The 14,448-nt window shown below is 32.7% G+C and overlaps 1 protein-coding gene across 3 annotated transcripts in view; it reads left to right on the top strand.

The window, feature by feature from the left end:
• Positions 1-2,781: 2,781 nt before the first annotated feature.
• The window catches only part of fig4a (FIG4 phosphoinositide 5-phosphatase a), a 77,975-nt gene continuing 66,308 nt past the window's right edge, over positions 2,782-14,448 (top strand). For 2 of the 3 annotated variants that reach the window (XM_067384524.1, XM_067384526.1), the window contains exons 1-5: positions 2,782-2,885; positions 3,612-3,704; positions 6,983-7,081; positions 9,325-9,448; positions 12,771-12,927. In XM_067384524.1, coding sequence (XP_067240625.1) covers positions 3,642-3,704; positions 6,983-7,081; positions 9,325-9,448; positions 12,771-12,927 — 443 coding nt within the window. In that variant the 5' untranslated portion in view covers positions 2,782-2,885; positions 3,612-3,641. Of the gene's footprint in view, positions 2,886-3,470; positions 3,705-6,982; positions 7,082-9,324; positions 9,449-12,770; positions 12,928-14,448 lie in introns of all 3 variants that reach the window. The other variant, XM_067384525.1, reaches the window with a different exon arrangement.

Below are 14,448 nucleotides of genomic sequence, written 5' to 3' on the forward strand. Positions count from 1 at the left end.
AGTGAGGCCTCCATAGGGAGCAATTTCCTCTCTGGGCATTAAAACTACTTTATTGTAATAGTACAATAGACCACAAAACTAATTTAATGTCTTTCCACACACTTGTTATGCACAAAAAGACACCTCTGAATATTGAGGAAACTACCTTTCAAGGTCAATACTGAGCTGAACCCCAGTAAAACACTGTGACAGGACAAATAAGACACGAGAAAAATGATATGTGAACACACAGCGACATCTACAGGAACTGAAGGGAATTTTATCTTCACAGTCACTCCTACAGGTTACAGTACTGTATGTTTATAAGGATAACGATAACAATAACCATAAAGTTACGGAAAACATGGGATTTGGGAAAAATAAAAACATTTCATAGGGCCCTAAAAATGTAGTTTTTGTTCAACTTTTAATAAAATTGAAAAGTGTAAAAAATCTTTACACTTTACAAAAGTGAATTTCGCTATTCTCTTTTTACTAAAAATCACTCTAAAAAACAGCGAAATTCACAACACATCTAAAACAATAAAAACACAAAAGGAAATATTGTTGGAATTACTTTAAGTTTTCGATAAAAAATATTTACCCAAACAAACCATCTGCGCAGCAGAACTGACCCTTTTGAAATTGCCGGGTTTCTTAGAAGCGGAAGTCGTCATAGTTGGGTAAACTTTTATTGCGGTGAATGAGAGAATTCATTAAATATATTTTTTGTTACCATTTGCGCAAATAGCAAAAGAAAAACTCCACAATAGTGTTTTCACAACTTTCAAAAAGAGGGAAAAAATAGAGAGTGATTGGTAACGGCAGTCAGAAGAGAGAAAGATGTCATTTTTCATAGCAGCGTTAACTTTTTTTTTTTTTGTAATTGGATGCAAATGTAATATAATACTAATTATAGTGTTATAAATTTACATACATTTTTTAAAAATGAAAATATAAAACTTTGTATGATTTATGATATTGATGACCAATTAAAACGCGTCATTACAGTAAACGGTGCTCGAGGTCTTGAATAACATTACATTGTTAATTTATTCATATTGCTTCATATTATACATAATCAAAAATGCTTAAATTCATCCCCAATATTTAAGGTATTTTTAGTGGAATTTGATTGTTTTATATCTTCTCTGAAATTGTTAAAAACCAAAAAGTCAATAACATGTTTAAAATATTATATTATTTTCAGATCCCCTATTACTAATTAATGTCTTTGTATTGCACTGCCTGCTATGCTCTGTTTGTAAATTCTATTTTCATAAAAAAATAATAAAAAAAACTAACAGCGCAAAGAACGAGAACTATAACGTTTAAAAAGTTTAAAACCTTTATAAGAATAGCGGTGTCCAAAAACAATAACGACAGAGAAATCGATATCCTTAGAATCACCTTCATAGCGATTTTTTTTCTCTCGATAAAAACGAACTATAAAAAATCTTGACCCAGAGCCGTTAAATATTCAACGGCTCTGTCTTGACCTTGACCCAATCATAATCCACAGACTTTAAAGCGCGCGCTTTTAAAACAGGAAGTTGTCGTTAATGTTCCTAACGGCTCTTTTCCAACATTTGACGTCAACACAACAGTGTTGCCAACTAATTTTCAGGGAAAGTTGCTAAAGGCAGATCGTTTTGTTGCTAAAAGTTGCTAAATGACATTGTGACGTAATTGCGCCATGACGTCATTACGTAATCACAACGCAAAACTACTTCTGGATGTACAGTTTTGATTGAGACATGTTGATAGATGTAGTTTCTAATCAAACATTCATTAACAGCTATATTCACTGGATTTGAACTGGTTGTTTAAATGTAACAACTTAAATGTAACTAATTTATTTAAATGTATTAAGTAAGTTTAAAAAAACAAAAAATACTTAATTCACTAAAGTTTTGTGAGCAGTGAGTGAACTAGCATGCATTAGCCCTTTTTGAAATGCTAATAGTACTTGTGTAATTAAATTATAAATTTGTCCTTTTTTTAAAAAAAAATGTGACTTGCTAACCAAACAACTGTACTCTGAACTTAATGCGTTAAAATTATTTTGCCAAAAATGTGAAATGCGTGCATGCTACATATATAGACCTTGTGTAGCCCCGCCCCCACTCGTTGTCTTTAATCTTCCGGTTTTTACAGCTATTTCCACAGTGATCTTAAGGAATTATGAATCAACCGCTCAGTCTATTTAGCTAGCTTGTACATGTGCTGTTTTGATTAGAGTCACTTTCCAAAAGTTGCTAAAAGTTGCCAAATAAATGTTAAAAATTGCTAAATTTGTTGCTAGGTGCTTTTTGAAAAAAAAAAAGTTGCTAGTGTAGTCTGAAAAGTTGCTAAATCTAGCAACAAAATTGCTAAGTTGGGAACAATGGACGTCAAATGTCAAAATGCCCAAACAACCAACCAGAACGCACTCAACTGCATAGCAACACGCTAAAAACACAGCCACACCTTAACAACGCCCTGACAACCACCCACAACATCTTGGATCATAAGTTTTCGCGGTTAACGTCTTCAGAAATGTTCAAATATATTTCCCCCTAAAACTTTAGTATTTCTTTCAGGAATTGATATCTATGTCATTTTAACGAATTTAAATAACACAACAGCAAAATACAAGTCAAGAAAAACAACAGAATGTTTTTCATACTCACAAAATACACATTCACACGAGCCCGTGCAGTGTTCAACGGCTCTGGTTCAGTTCAGTCAGAAGTCGCAGGTGTTTTTTTGTTGTTGTTATTTTCAAATCGCTTTCGCGATCTTGTTTGTCCCAGCAGAGACCCCGTCTCAGCTGCACCGCATGACAGTCACATGACTCGGTGTAGCGTTTTGTTTATGCACAAGATTCCTCCAAATATCGACCCTCATGCAGGCGTCCTCTGATTGTAAGTATTTATTTCAATTCTGTCAAATATCAACAATGTCATTTAGAAAGCGTCTTATTTTTTAAGCACGAAAAGGCGGTAAACAGCCCTAAAACTCGTGACAGCTCTAAAATCCCCCGAATTCCTTGTGTTTGCTAACATATTTGGTTCTTTCTGATTTCTGATTAACAGCAATAAACATTTAAACACCTTTTTTGTCATGTTCATATTCCTGGATTATCATGTAAAAATGAATTTACTAACCTTTATTTCATGTGTTTATTGAAGTGAAATCGACTTTTAAAAAAATCTCTATAATTATTTATATTTATTTATGTCTTTGAGATTTATGAAGAATGGCATTTTGGTTTATGAATATTAATATAATTGACAAATATTCTTTTGCATTTGTTATTCAGGTATCCTTGCAGTGTAAATTTTTCTTATTGTTTCTTCTGGAAAACATGTAAATATATTATGTAGCTTCTAAAGAGCAGGCTTAATGAAAAAGTAAGATATGTAACATATTTTATGTGGAATCACTCATTCAAAATAAAAACATGATTCCTGATTCCTCTTTATTTTTTAATTATTGATATTTTGCAGATTCTGCAGGGGATATGAACTTAAACGTATGATCCGTACCCATAATAGAGCAGTTTTAGAAATTAAAGCGTTACGACGCTGGATTCCTCTGATCAGTGAGTCACTTCTGTCTGTGTCTCATCTGTTGTTTACTGTCTGAAGCGTCATTGATTGGACTGAAGCATCTTCATCATGCCTCTGACAGCCACTATGATTGGAGGAGTTCAGAAACTGGTGCTTTACGAGACCAGAGCTGTGAGTCACATTTCATTTATTATTATTGAAGGATTAATGGATTGCTTTGGAAACGGTCTGGACTTTTAAATACAGGGAACAACATATACTGTGAATCAGAATCTCATGCACATTTGAATATGAATATATCAATGCCTTCTTAAAGCACAATGTGCTCTGATTGGTCGGCTGGTGCAGTGTAGTGATCGACTGATATTGATTTTTTTTAGTACCGATAATTTGTGTGTTTATGTTCCCGATAATATTTTTGTGGAAACCATCATACGTTTTATTTTTCAGGATTCTGCATTTATTTTCAGCATTTATTTGAAATAGAAATTTGACATTTTGTAACATTATAAATGTCTAGTGCTCAACCGATATTGATTTTTTTTTATTTTTAGAACCAATACCAATACCGATAATTTGTGTGTTTATGTTCCCATTAAAATTTTTGTGGAAACCGTCATACGTTTTATTTTTCAGGATTCTGCATTTATTTTCAGCATTTATTTGAATTAGAAATTTGACATTTTGTAACATTATAAATGTCTAGTGATCAACCGATATTGATTTTCTTTTAATTTTTTTTTAGAGCCAATACCAATACCGATAATTTGTGTGTTTATGCTCCCGTTAAAATTTTTGTGGAAACCGTCATGTTTTATTTTTCAGTATTCTGCATTTATCTTCAACATTTATTTGAAATACAAATTTGACATTTTATAACATTATAAATGTCTAGTGATCAACTGATATTGATTTATTATTATTATTATTTTTTTTTTTTAGAACCAATACCGATAATTTGTGTGTTTATGTTCCCGATTAATATTTTTGTGGAAACCGTCATACGTTTTATTTTTCAGGATTCTGCATTTATTTTCAGCATTTATTTGAAATAGAAATTTGACATTTTGTAACATTATAAATGTCTAGTGCTCAACCGATATTTATTTTTTTAGAACCGATACCGATAATTTGTGTGTTCATGTGCACGATAACCGATATGCAGAACCAATATTTATTTACTGTTATACATCTGTTTTTTTACACGATTACACCACCACTGAACTGAACAAACCATTTTGTTTATAACAATTACTCCCTACTTGCATAGAAAACAAATCTTATTTATACACCAATAAATTTTGTTAATTTTAATGTTCATATTACGAAAATAGATTTATAAGCTGTTTTAATAGGCTAAAGAGTGAAGAATAAATGTAAAATAACTGAATAATCTCTGGAATATTGGAATATAACGAACAAAACATTATATTTTATTGCATTTCTCAATTGGTATGTTATATCAGAATTATTAATAATGTTTTTGTCATTCTAGATTATGAAATATCTTCTGACAAAGCGCTGTTTATCAATGAATTGTATAGAATTGTTTACTTGTATGTTTATTAGCGAATGAATGGTTATAAAGTTAATGTTTATATAATTACGGTGTTTTAAACAATGGAATCTTGTTAAAAGTTACACGTAGAGCATTTCCTGAGCATCAACCCGCTGACTTCTCTAGACTAATGGTGAGCACAGACAACAGAGAGAGAATTAAATTCAGCACTTTTATTTCCAACATGTGCTCATTCATGGCTGTATTATTTCATTCATGCAAAGTTACATCTTTATTGGGACAGGACATGATGGATTATCTTACGTGACTCCTTGAGCTTGTCTTTATTTCTTAGAGATGAGCTGCATAAACTAGCTACACTTCAGGCATTAATGTAACGCATCTAATTTGTGCACTAATGGCTGTTATGTTAAATAAAGTTTACTAATTACAGCAAAGCAGGTAAGTATACTTGACCTGTGCACTCCGTTGTCTTGTCTCCCCTCAGATGCGCTGTAATGGCAATCCTGCGCACAATTCTCAAAACACCCACAAGATGGCGGCGTTTATCTGTAAATCCGATATTATAAAACCAATATCCGATTATGGTAAAATGCCTAAATATCGGGGAAAATATCAGTAAATCGATATATCTCTAGAGCAGTGTGATGTGATTGGTGTTTGGGAAATGTCCCGCCCCTTACTATAACCGCCAGTTTCAACACAATACAAACTAACTCAACCAGGCCCCGCCCCTTTATTCTGCTATGAATTATTTAAATGAGGAATATTGTGATGTGTTCGTTCCTGGAAGAAAACTCAAGACTGCAGTTGAGGTGTTTCAGGGAGTTCAGAAACACTGACACTGATATAGAGAATAATAATAAGCTTTTCATGCTCAAACAGCAACATTGCACACTAAAGACAGATGAACATGGACAAAAAAAGCAAAATAGGTGCTCTTTAATAAATGTTATTATTGTGAAATGTCACTCTGTGCTACTAGATGGCAGTGTTTAGCTGTCATCAAACTGAGGCCTTTCAGTGTCTTGTGATTCTGCTCATAAAGAGCTATTTTAATAAAAGATTTCTCATGGTATAGTTGTACATTTAAAGTATGTCTAATCATTATTGGAAAGAAAACATTAGTAGCTGCCATGCCATGCCTTGTAGTGTTAATGTAGATGTTTTAATTAGACACTAATTAAATTAGATTTTAGTCTGATGTTATGTAATAAAACATCATATACTGTGTGCGGACTTTACAGTCAGTGCAGTACAGTGTGATATTGGATATATAGATATTGGGTTCTTTTAATATTATGCTGTATTTTACCGATCTTTTCACCATTAAAGCACAGAACAGGACAGACTGGACCATTTATGAGCGCAGGTACACATTCATAGACCATAATAACGGTCAGCGCAGCACTAATGTGAGAACACATTAAAACTGTCTGTCTTAATCCTCAGTGTTCTCACTATGTGTCATTTTCACTGGGAGGCTTTAATGTGTCTTACCTGGAAATCTGTCCAAATAAAGAGCAAACAGCTTCAAACTGAGCTGTGTTTCTTTGTATTCATTCAATAACTCTTTAACTTTCTAAATGTTTGATAACCTGCTGGATTTTATGAAACATGTATGGATTATATTTCAAAATGTAAATGTAAGAAATGATATATTTTAAAGATTTTTTTTTTTGCAAATTACATTACAGTAATTAATAACTTTTGGAAGTGAACGTGTGTATAATTGTTCTTTTTAATGGATTAATTTTCCCTTAGCAAATTTAAATTTAATAACATGCATATCATTTTTCTTTTCTTTCGGTTTCAGGATGTAATGTGACACGTTTCCATGAATTTCACCCAATCGGTCATTTGAGGAGTTTGATTTCAGTTTGTTGCTTGTCAAAAACAGCTCATTGATTATAACTTTTCTTTTTCTCAGAGGTATTTTCTTGTGGGGAGTAATAATGCTCAAACTAAACATCGCGTCCTGAAGATCGATCGCACTGAACCACGAGATCTGGTCATTATTGATGATAAGGTGAACTGCTCTGATTGTTTCGTCCTTCTCATGATATCACACACAAACACACTTTGTCTTAAATGAGCATAAGCAGGTGAGAAATAAAACGTACCATTATATTGCATCCATGCAGCTCTTAAAGTGACAGCAGCCTAATATTCCTGCTGTGCCGGTGTCTGCGTTTTAATGTTATATTATATTTAATGTTGTATATTTAATTTATGCAATGAAGAATATAATTTACAATTGATTACTTTATTTCTGCACCTGAAAAACAGTGTTTATTTCATATGCATTTTTGTTCTGTTGTCTTTATGTATTCATGTTGGTCTGTTGAATGTTAAATGGATCCAATCCATGTTCAATAGAAATTATTTGAAATAAGAGAGTAGTAGTATCAGGAATCATCCAATAGTTGTTTGTTAATATTGATATTGGAATCTGACAATTTTTCTTTGTTATTATCATTATTGGAATCAGTCAGTAGTTGTTTGTTAATATCGGAATCGGCCAGTAGTTGTTTTTTAATATGAGTATTGGAATTGGCCAGTAGTTGTTTGTTAATATCGGAATTGGCCAGTAGTTGTTTATTTCTATCGGTATCGGAATCGGCCAGTAGTTGTTTGTTAATATCGGTATCGGAATCGGCCAATAGTTGTTTGTTAATATCGGTATCGGAATCGGCTAGTATTTTGTTGTTAATATCGGAATCGGCCAGTAGTTGTTTGTTAATATCGGTATCTGAATCGGCCAGTAGTTGTTTGTTAATATCGGTATCTGAATCGGCCAGTAGTTGTTTGTTATTATCGTTATCGGCCAATAGTTGTTTGTTAATATCGGTATCAGAATTGGCCAGTAGTTGTTTGTTAATATCGGTATCGGAATCGGCCAATAGTTGTTTGTTAATATCGGTATCGGAATCGGCTAGTATTTTGTTGTTAATATCGGAATCGGCCAGTAGTTGTTTGTTAATATCGGTATCTGAATCGGCCAGTAGTTGTTTGTTAATATCGGTATCTGAATCGGCCAGTAGTTGTTTGTTATTATCGTTATCGGCCAATAGTTGTTTGTTAATATCGGTATCAGAATTGGCCAGTAGTTGTTTGTTAATATCGGTATCGTAAACGGCTAGTATTTTGTTGTTAATATCGAAATCGTAAATGGCTAGTATTTTGTTGTTAATATCGGTATTGGCCAGTAGTTGTTTGTTAATATCAGTATCGTAAACGGCTAGTTTTTGGTGTTAATATCGGAATCGGCCAGTAGTTGTTTGTTAATATCGTCTCGGCCAATAGTTGTTTGTTAATATCGGTATCGGCCAATAGTTGTTTTTTAATATCGTATCGGCCAATAGTTGTTTGTTAATATCGGAATCGGCCAGTAGTTGTTTGTTAATATCGTATCGGCCAATAGTTGTTTGTTAATATCGGTAACAGTTAGTATTTTGTTGTTAATATTGGAATCGGCCAGTAGTTGTTTGTTAATATCGGTATCGGCCAATAGTTGTTTTTTAATATCGTATCGGCCAATAGTTGTTTGTCAATATCGGTATCGGCTAGTATTTTGTTGTTAATATTGGAATCGGCCAGTAGTTGTTTGTTAATATCGGTATCGGCCAATAGTTGTTTTTTAATATCGTATCAGCCAATAGTTGTTTGTTAATATCGGTATCGGCTAGTATTTTGTTGTTAATATCGGAATCGGCCAATAGTTGTTTGTAAATATCGGTATCGGAATCGGCTAGTATTTTGTTGTTAATATCGGAATCGGACAATAGTTGTTTGTTAATATCGGTATCTGAATCAGCCAGTAGTTGTTTGTTAATATCGGTATCGGAATTAGCCAGTAGTTGTTTGTTAATATTCATATCGCAATTGGCCAATAGTTGTTTGTTGATTTCAGTATTGGAATTGACCAGTAGTTGTTTGTTAATATCGGTATCGGAATTGGCTAGTATTTTGTTGTTAATATCGGTATCGTAGTTGGCCAGTAGTTGTTTGTTAAAATTAGTATGGCAATCGCCCAGTAGTTGTTGGTTAAAATCGGTATCGGCCAAGAACATCAGGTGCATCACTACAACATTTCTATTACTCTTAATATTCTTTTAAGTTTTTCATTTAATATTTACATTGTAATTTATTTCAAATATCATTATTGACTATTCACTATAATTTATAGTTTTGTTCAGTGCAAATATTCAGTGTAATTGTGTGTTTTTATCATGTGTCTGAATGTTTTAACTGTGATTGTGTGTGTGTTAGCATGTCTACAGTCAACAGGAAGTGCGGGAACTGCTGGGCCGCCTGGATCTGGGCAATCGCACTAAGATCGGGCAGAAGGGATCCTCCGGCCTTTCCAGAGCCGTATCTGCCTACGGCATTGTGGGTAAGACATCCTCAAGCCTTGTTTTCCTTGTTTGCTTGAAGTTTTATTTCCTGTGTTTATTCATCCTCTGTCTTGCCAATTAGTTGTGTGCTAATGCAATTAGCCGCCGTTGTAATGGTGCGATTTTGAGAGCGATTGTTCAGGCACGTGTTGTCTAAAGGTCAGGCAAACACTTCAGAAGTGCCGGATGCCCACGCTGTTTACCTGAGATGCTTCGCACACTGGCACCCCGTCGCCATAGAAACACCACATGTGAATGAGAGCTCTTCCCACTCTCGTGCCTTTGATGCCCGTTTTTCACCTGGCAAACTTTTTCAGCTGAAAGGCCACAACAAAAGAACGTCCTTTTCACCGATTCTGTCTTGAGTCATCATTTTTATCATTTTAATTCCATTGAAATGAGCTCAACTGCTTAGTTGGTGCATTATTAAAGTGAGAAAACAGAAACTCTATCATGAAATGAATTTATTTTTTACCTTCTGGATGATTTATCACCAATTTGTGTTTCCTGGTCAATGGTGTTTTAGTATTATTTCTAAACTATTAGTATTATTAAAGTAATTATTAATTTGTTGAATTTTTAGTAATTTTGTTGTGCGCTTTTGTCACGTTTATTAGGTTTTGTTTTTAATATTGCTAATTGGCTTTAATTTATATTTATTTTAGTTTTAGTAATTTTATGTGCTTTTTAGACATTTTTTTTTTATTTTTCTATAGCTTTAATTTATATTTAGTTCAGTAGTCATTTGTTATGTGCTTTTGTTATTTTTATTAATTTGTTTTTTAATATTTCTATTTAGCTTTAATTTATTTTAGTTTTAGTCATTTTAGTAATTTTGTTGTGTGCTTTTGTCTTTTTTTTGTAAGTTTCTATTTAGCTGTAATACCTATTTTTCAGTTTTAGTTTAGTAATTTTATGTGTTTTTAATATTTTGAATATTCCATGTGTTCTTGTCATTGTTTTATATTTCTATAGTGTTAGTAATTTTACGTTCTTTTCATTTTTAGTATTTATTTTTAAATATAAATTAAAGCTAATTAGAAATATTCTATTAGTTTTAGTAATTTTTTTATTTGCCTTTGCTTTTGAAATATTATATATATTTTAGTATCGAAATCGGCCAGTTGTTATTTGTTAAAACCTAACGAAATCGGTCTATAGTTGTTTCTTAATATCTGTGTTTATTTCAGTTTTAGTAATTTCAGTAATTTTGTTGTGTGCTTTTGTTATTTTTTTTGTTTTTTTTAAATATTTCTCTTTAGCTTTTTTCAGTAATTTTATGCTTTTGTTATTCTTATAATTTAGTTTTTTATATTTCTATTTAGCTTTATATTTATTTCAGTTTAGTAATTTTATCATTTCAACTTATTTTTATTAGTTGCCAAGACAGTGTTTTTATTAACAATATATATATATTTTTTTTCTCTGCCAAAAGTTAAATTTTTTCATCTAATACGCCTATTTATATTTTACTTTGATTTATTCATTTTACATTCATGCATTTGGCACTTCATGCATTCCCTGGGAATCGAACCCATTACGTTGACGTTGCTAGTTTCATGCTTTACCGTTTATTCACTGTTTATATTATTTCAGCTTTATTTCAGTTAGCGAGTGATTTTGAATAATTTTAGACGATAGTAAGGACAGGTTTAGCTGGCTTGTGTTTTTGTCTGCACACACTCATAATAAGCAGGCGAAGCCGCTCGCAGACAGACCGACTGGTGTCACTCTGAACCCGCAGGTCAGAATCACATGAAAAAATACAGATCTCCAGGTCGTGACCTACTTCTTCTGGTGAAATCTGGTGAAAGTTTTAGTTGGGTTAGTCATCAAAACTATGTCTTACACAACCTTGAGTCGCCTCTTATCACCGCTGAGAGAGCAGGGCATCATGGAAGTAATAAGAAGTGAGAATATAGTGCAGATCAGAACATTGATGTGTGTCATGTGCTTATGACACACCCCGATAGATGTGACTGTGTGATGAGAAACAACAGTCACAAACACAGCGTTTGATTACACCCACACGTCTCATCATTAGAGTGATGTGTTCGTCTTGAATTGTTTACTGTACACTATTATGCTTTTTTACATCTTTCTTTAGTGTGTAATGTTGTTGTTTGAACTTTGCAGATCTTTTTCATGCTCAGTGTTTCTGAACTCCCTGAAACGCCTCCGGACCAGTGGAAAGAAACGAGTTTTCTTCTAGGAACGAACGCGTCACAATATTCCTCATTTAAATTATTCACACGCAGAATAAAGGGGCGGGGCCTGGTTGAGTTAGTTAGTAGTGTGTTGAAACTGGCGGTTATGGTAAGGGGCGGGACATTTCCCAAACACCAATCACAACACACTGCTCCAGCCGACCAATCAGAGCGCATTGTGCTTTTCAGAAGGAGGGGCTTCATAGAGACAGGAACTAAACAGAGCGTTACTGACAGACTGGGAAGAGAGGAGCTGCAACAATGGAGAATATGAGGAAAATAATGCATGCAAACCTGTTCTAGTAGAGCCCAAAAACAACATTGACTAAAAAAGGGCATAATATGGCAAATCTTTATTTGTGTGTCATGTTTTCATATGACTGCGATTGATATCAGAAGAGACTCTTGATGCTCGCATGAGCTTTGAGACACTTTAATGAATATTATAATCTTCTTTTCATACAACACAATGTGTATGTATTTTGACTAATTCATATTCATAATTCATTTTATGTAACCGCAATAAGAAAAGTCCATAAGAGAGCTGTTTTGTATTAGAAGCAGCTTGCATAAACAAGCTTTGGTCTAAAAAACACTTTACAATAAGATCTCATTAGGTAATGCATTAGCTAACAACAAGAAAATGTTTTTACAGCATTTTATGTTTTATATAAAAACCCAAATGTTTTCATGATAGCTAATCAAAATAAAGTGCATAAAAAGATTAATAGATTGAAGATTTATGTTGATTGTAAGCAATTTGAATACATACAAATATATTGATGATGATAAACTATGCCATGATTTTTATTGTCGTTTCATTTATGTATGACTGACAAATATTAATCACATTAACAAATCAATGGAAATTTAAGTGCAAATATATAAAAATATTTAATAAGTATTGTTCATTGTTAGTTAATGTTAAAGAAATTAGTTAATAGTTTATTTTTTTAATATTATTTTATGTTTTGTCTTGTTATTTGTCATGAATATAGTCTTGGTAGCTGGCATGGCCATAAGTAAAACAAAATCAAACGAAAAAAAACGAATGCAGTTAACTAATGAGATCTAATATTCACTGTTATTTACTCTCATCTCTCATGTCTTTCAGGTTTTGTGCGGTTTCTGGAGGGTTACTATATCGTGTTGATCACGAAACGTCGTAAAATGGCTGACATCGGCGGCCACTCGATTTATAAGATTGAAGACACGAATATGATCTACATTCCCAATGACTCTGTGAGAGTCACACACCCTGATGAGGCTCGGTGAGTCACTTTATACTGAGACATGTTTGATAATAGCAATAATTAGAGATGCACTGATACTAATATCCGATTACCGATAACTATACCGATACCGATAACGATACCGATAGTTTGGGGGTTCTGCTTTTTATACATTTTAAATTAATGATAATTTCATTATAATTAAGAATTAATCATTATATTTTTAATTATTATATTTTAAGAGAAATGCAAATAAAAACTTTATTCTCTCCATTTAATCAACTTGTTTCAGAGTAACTGGTATCAGTTATAAACAAACATTACTCAAATAAATATTAACACACATTAACTAAATTCTGAAGATTAAATTAATATTTCTTAACTTTCTGAATGTTATTAATGCATACAATTACTATTAATATTGAACATCAAACTGGTTTCTTAGCATTTTTTTTACACAAAGCATAAATTCGGTGCATTTTCCTGCCCTCTTTTGATTGACAGGAGATATCAGCCTTGACTATTGGCTGTTTTTAAACGGCTGATAGTATGAAAATTAGCTTTTATTGGCCGATATGTTAGTGCATCTTGAACAATAATATCTGAGCATTTATTGTATTGAGTGACCAATTAGATTATACATATTTGGTCACATTATTATTATTATTATTATTATTATTATTTATTAAAGCCTACTGTATATATACGCACATTTCTAAGGCCTCTAAAATGAACATCATGATATGAACTTTGCTGGCAAACCTGTCACACACAACCTACTACAGTCCTTCTGTCATCTGATTGATGGTTTAGACTTTTTTAGCAAGTAAAATCAGGGTCTAAAACTAACTTTTTGCCACCCCTGTCAGTGGCCGGTGACTTAAGAAAATTTACCGGCCATAAATATTTTTTACCAGCCATGAAACAGGCAGTAAATTTTAGATACCAGTGAAAATTCACAATTTTCAGGTACAGAAATTTAATAATCATAAACGGATTAATCCTTATTAAAGTTTCAAAAGTTATTCAGTCAAGAGCATTGAGTGAATTTTCTTTGTCTTTTGTTCTTAGATGAACATTAAAGGGATAGTTCACACAAAAATTATTAAAGATATTTTTGATGAAATCTGACTGCATTAACAGCAAGATAATTATCACTTTCAATGCCCAGAAAGCTACTAAAAACACATTTAAAACAGTCATGTGACTACAGTGGTTCAACCTTAATGTTATGAAGCGACGAGAATACTTAACAAAAATAACGACTTTATTCAACAATATCTAGTGATGGGCGATTTCAAAACACTGCTTCATGAAGGTTAACGAATCTTTTGTTTTGAAAGTCAGAGTCACGTAATTTCAGTAAACGAGGCTTCGTTACGTCATAATTGTTTCGAAATTTCAATAGTTCACGTGACTCTAGCAGGTTGATACGCGATCCGAACTACCGATTCGAAACTAAAGATTCGTAAAGCTTCATGAAGCAGTGTTTTGAAATCGCCCATCACTAGATATTGATGAAAAGTCGTTATTTTGTTATTTTTTGGCACATAAAAAGTA

This window comes from Chanodichthys erythropterus, chromosome 4, assembly GCF_024489055.1.
Source record: "Chanodichthys erythropterus isolate Z2021 chromosome 4, ASM2448905v1, whole genome shotgun sequence".
In the NCBI taxonomy this organism is placed as follows: Eukaryota; Metazoa; Chordata; class Actinopteri; order Cypriniformes; family Xenocyprididae; genus Chanodichthys; species Chanodichthys erythropterus.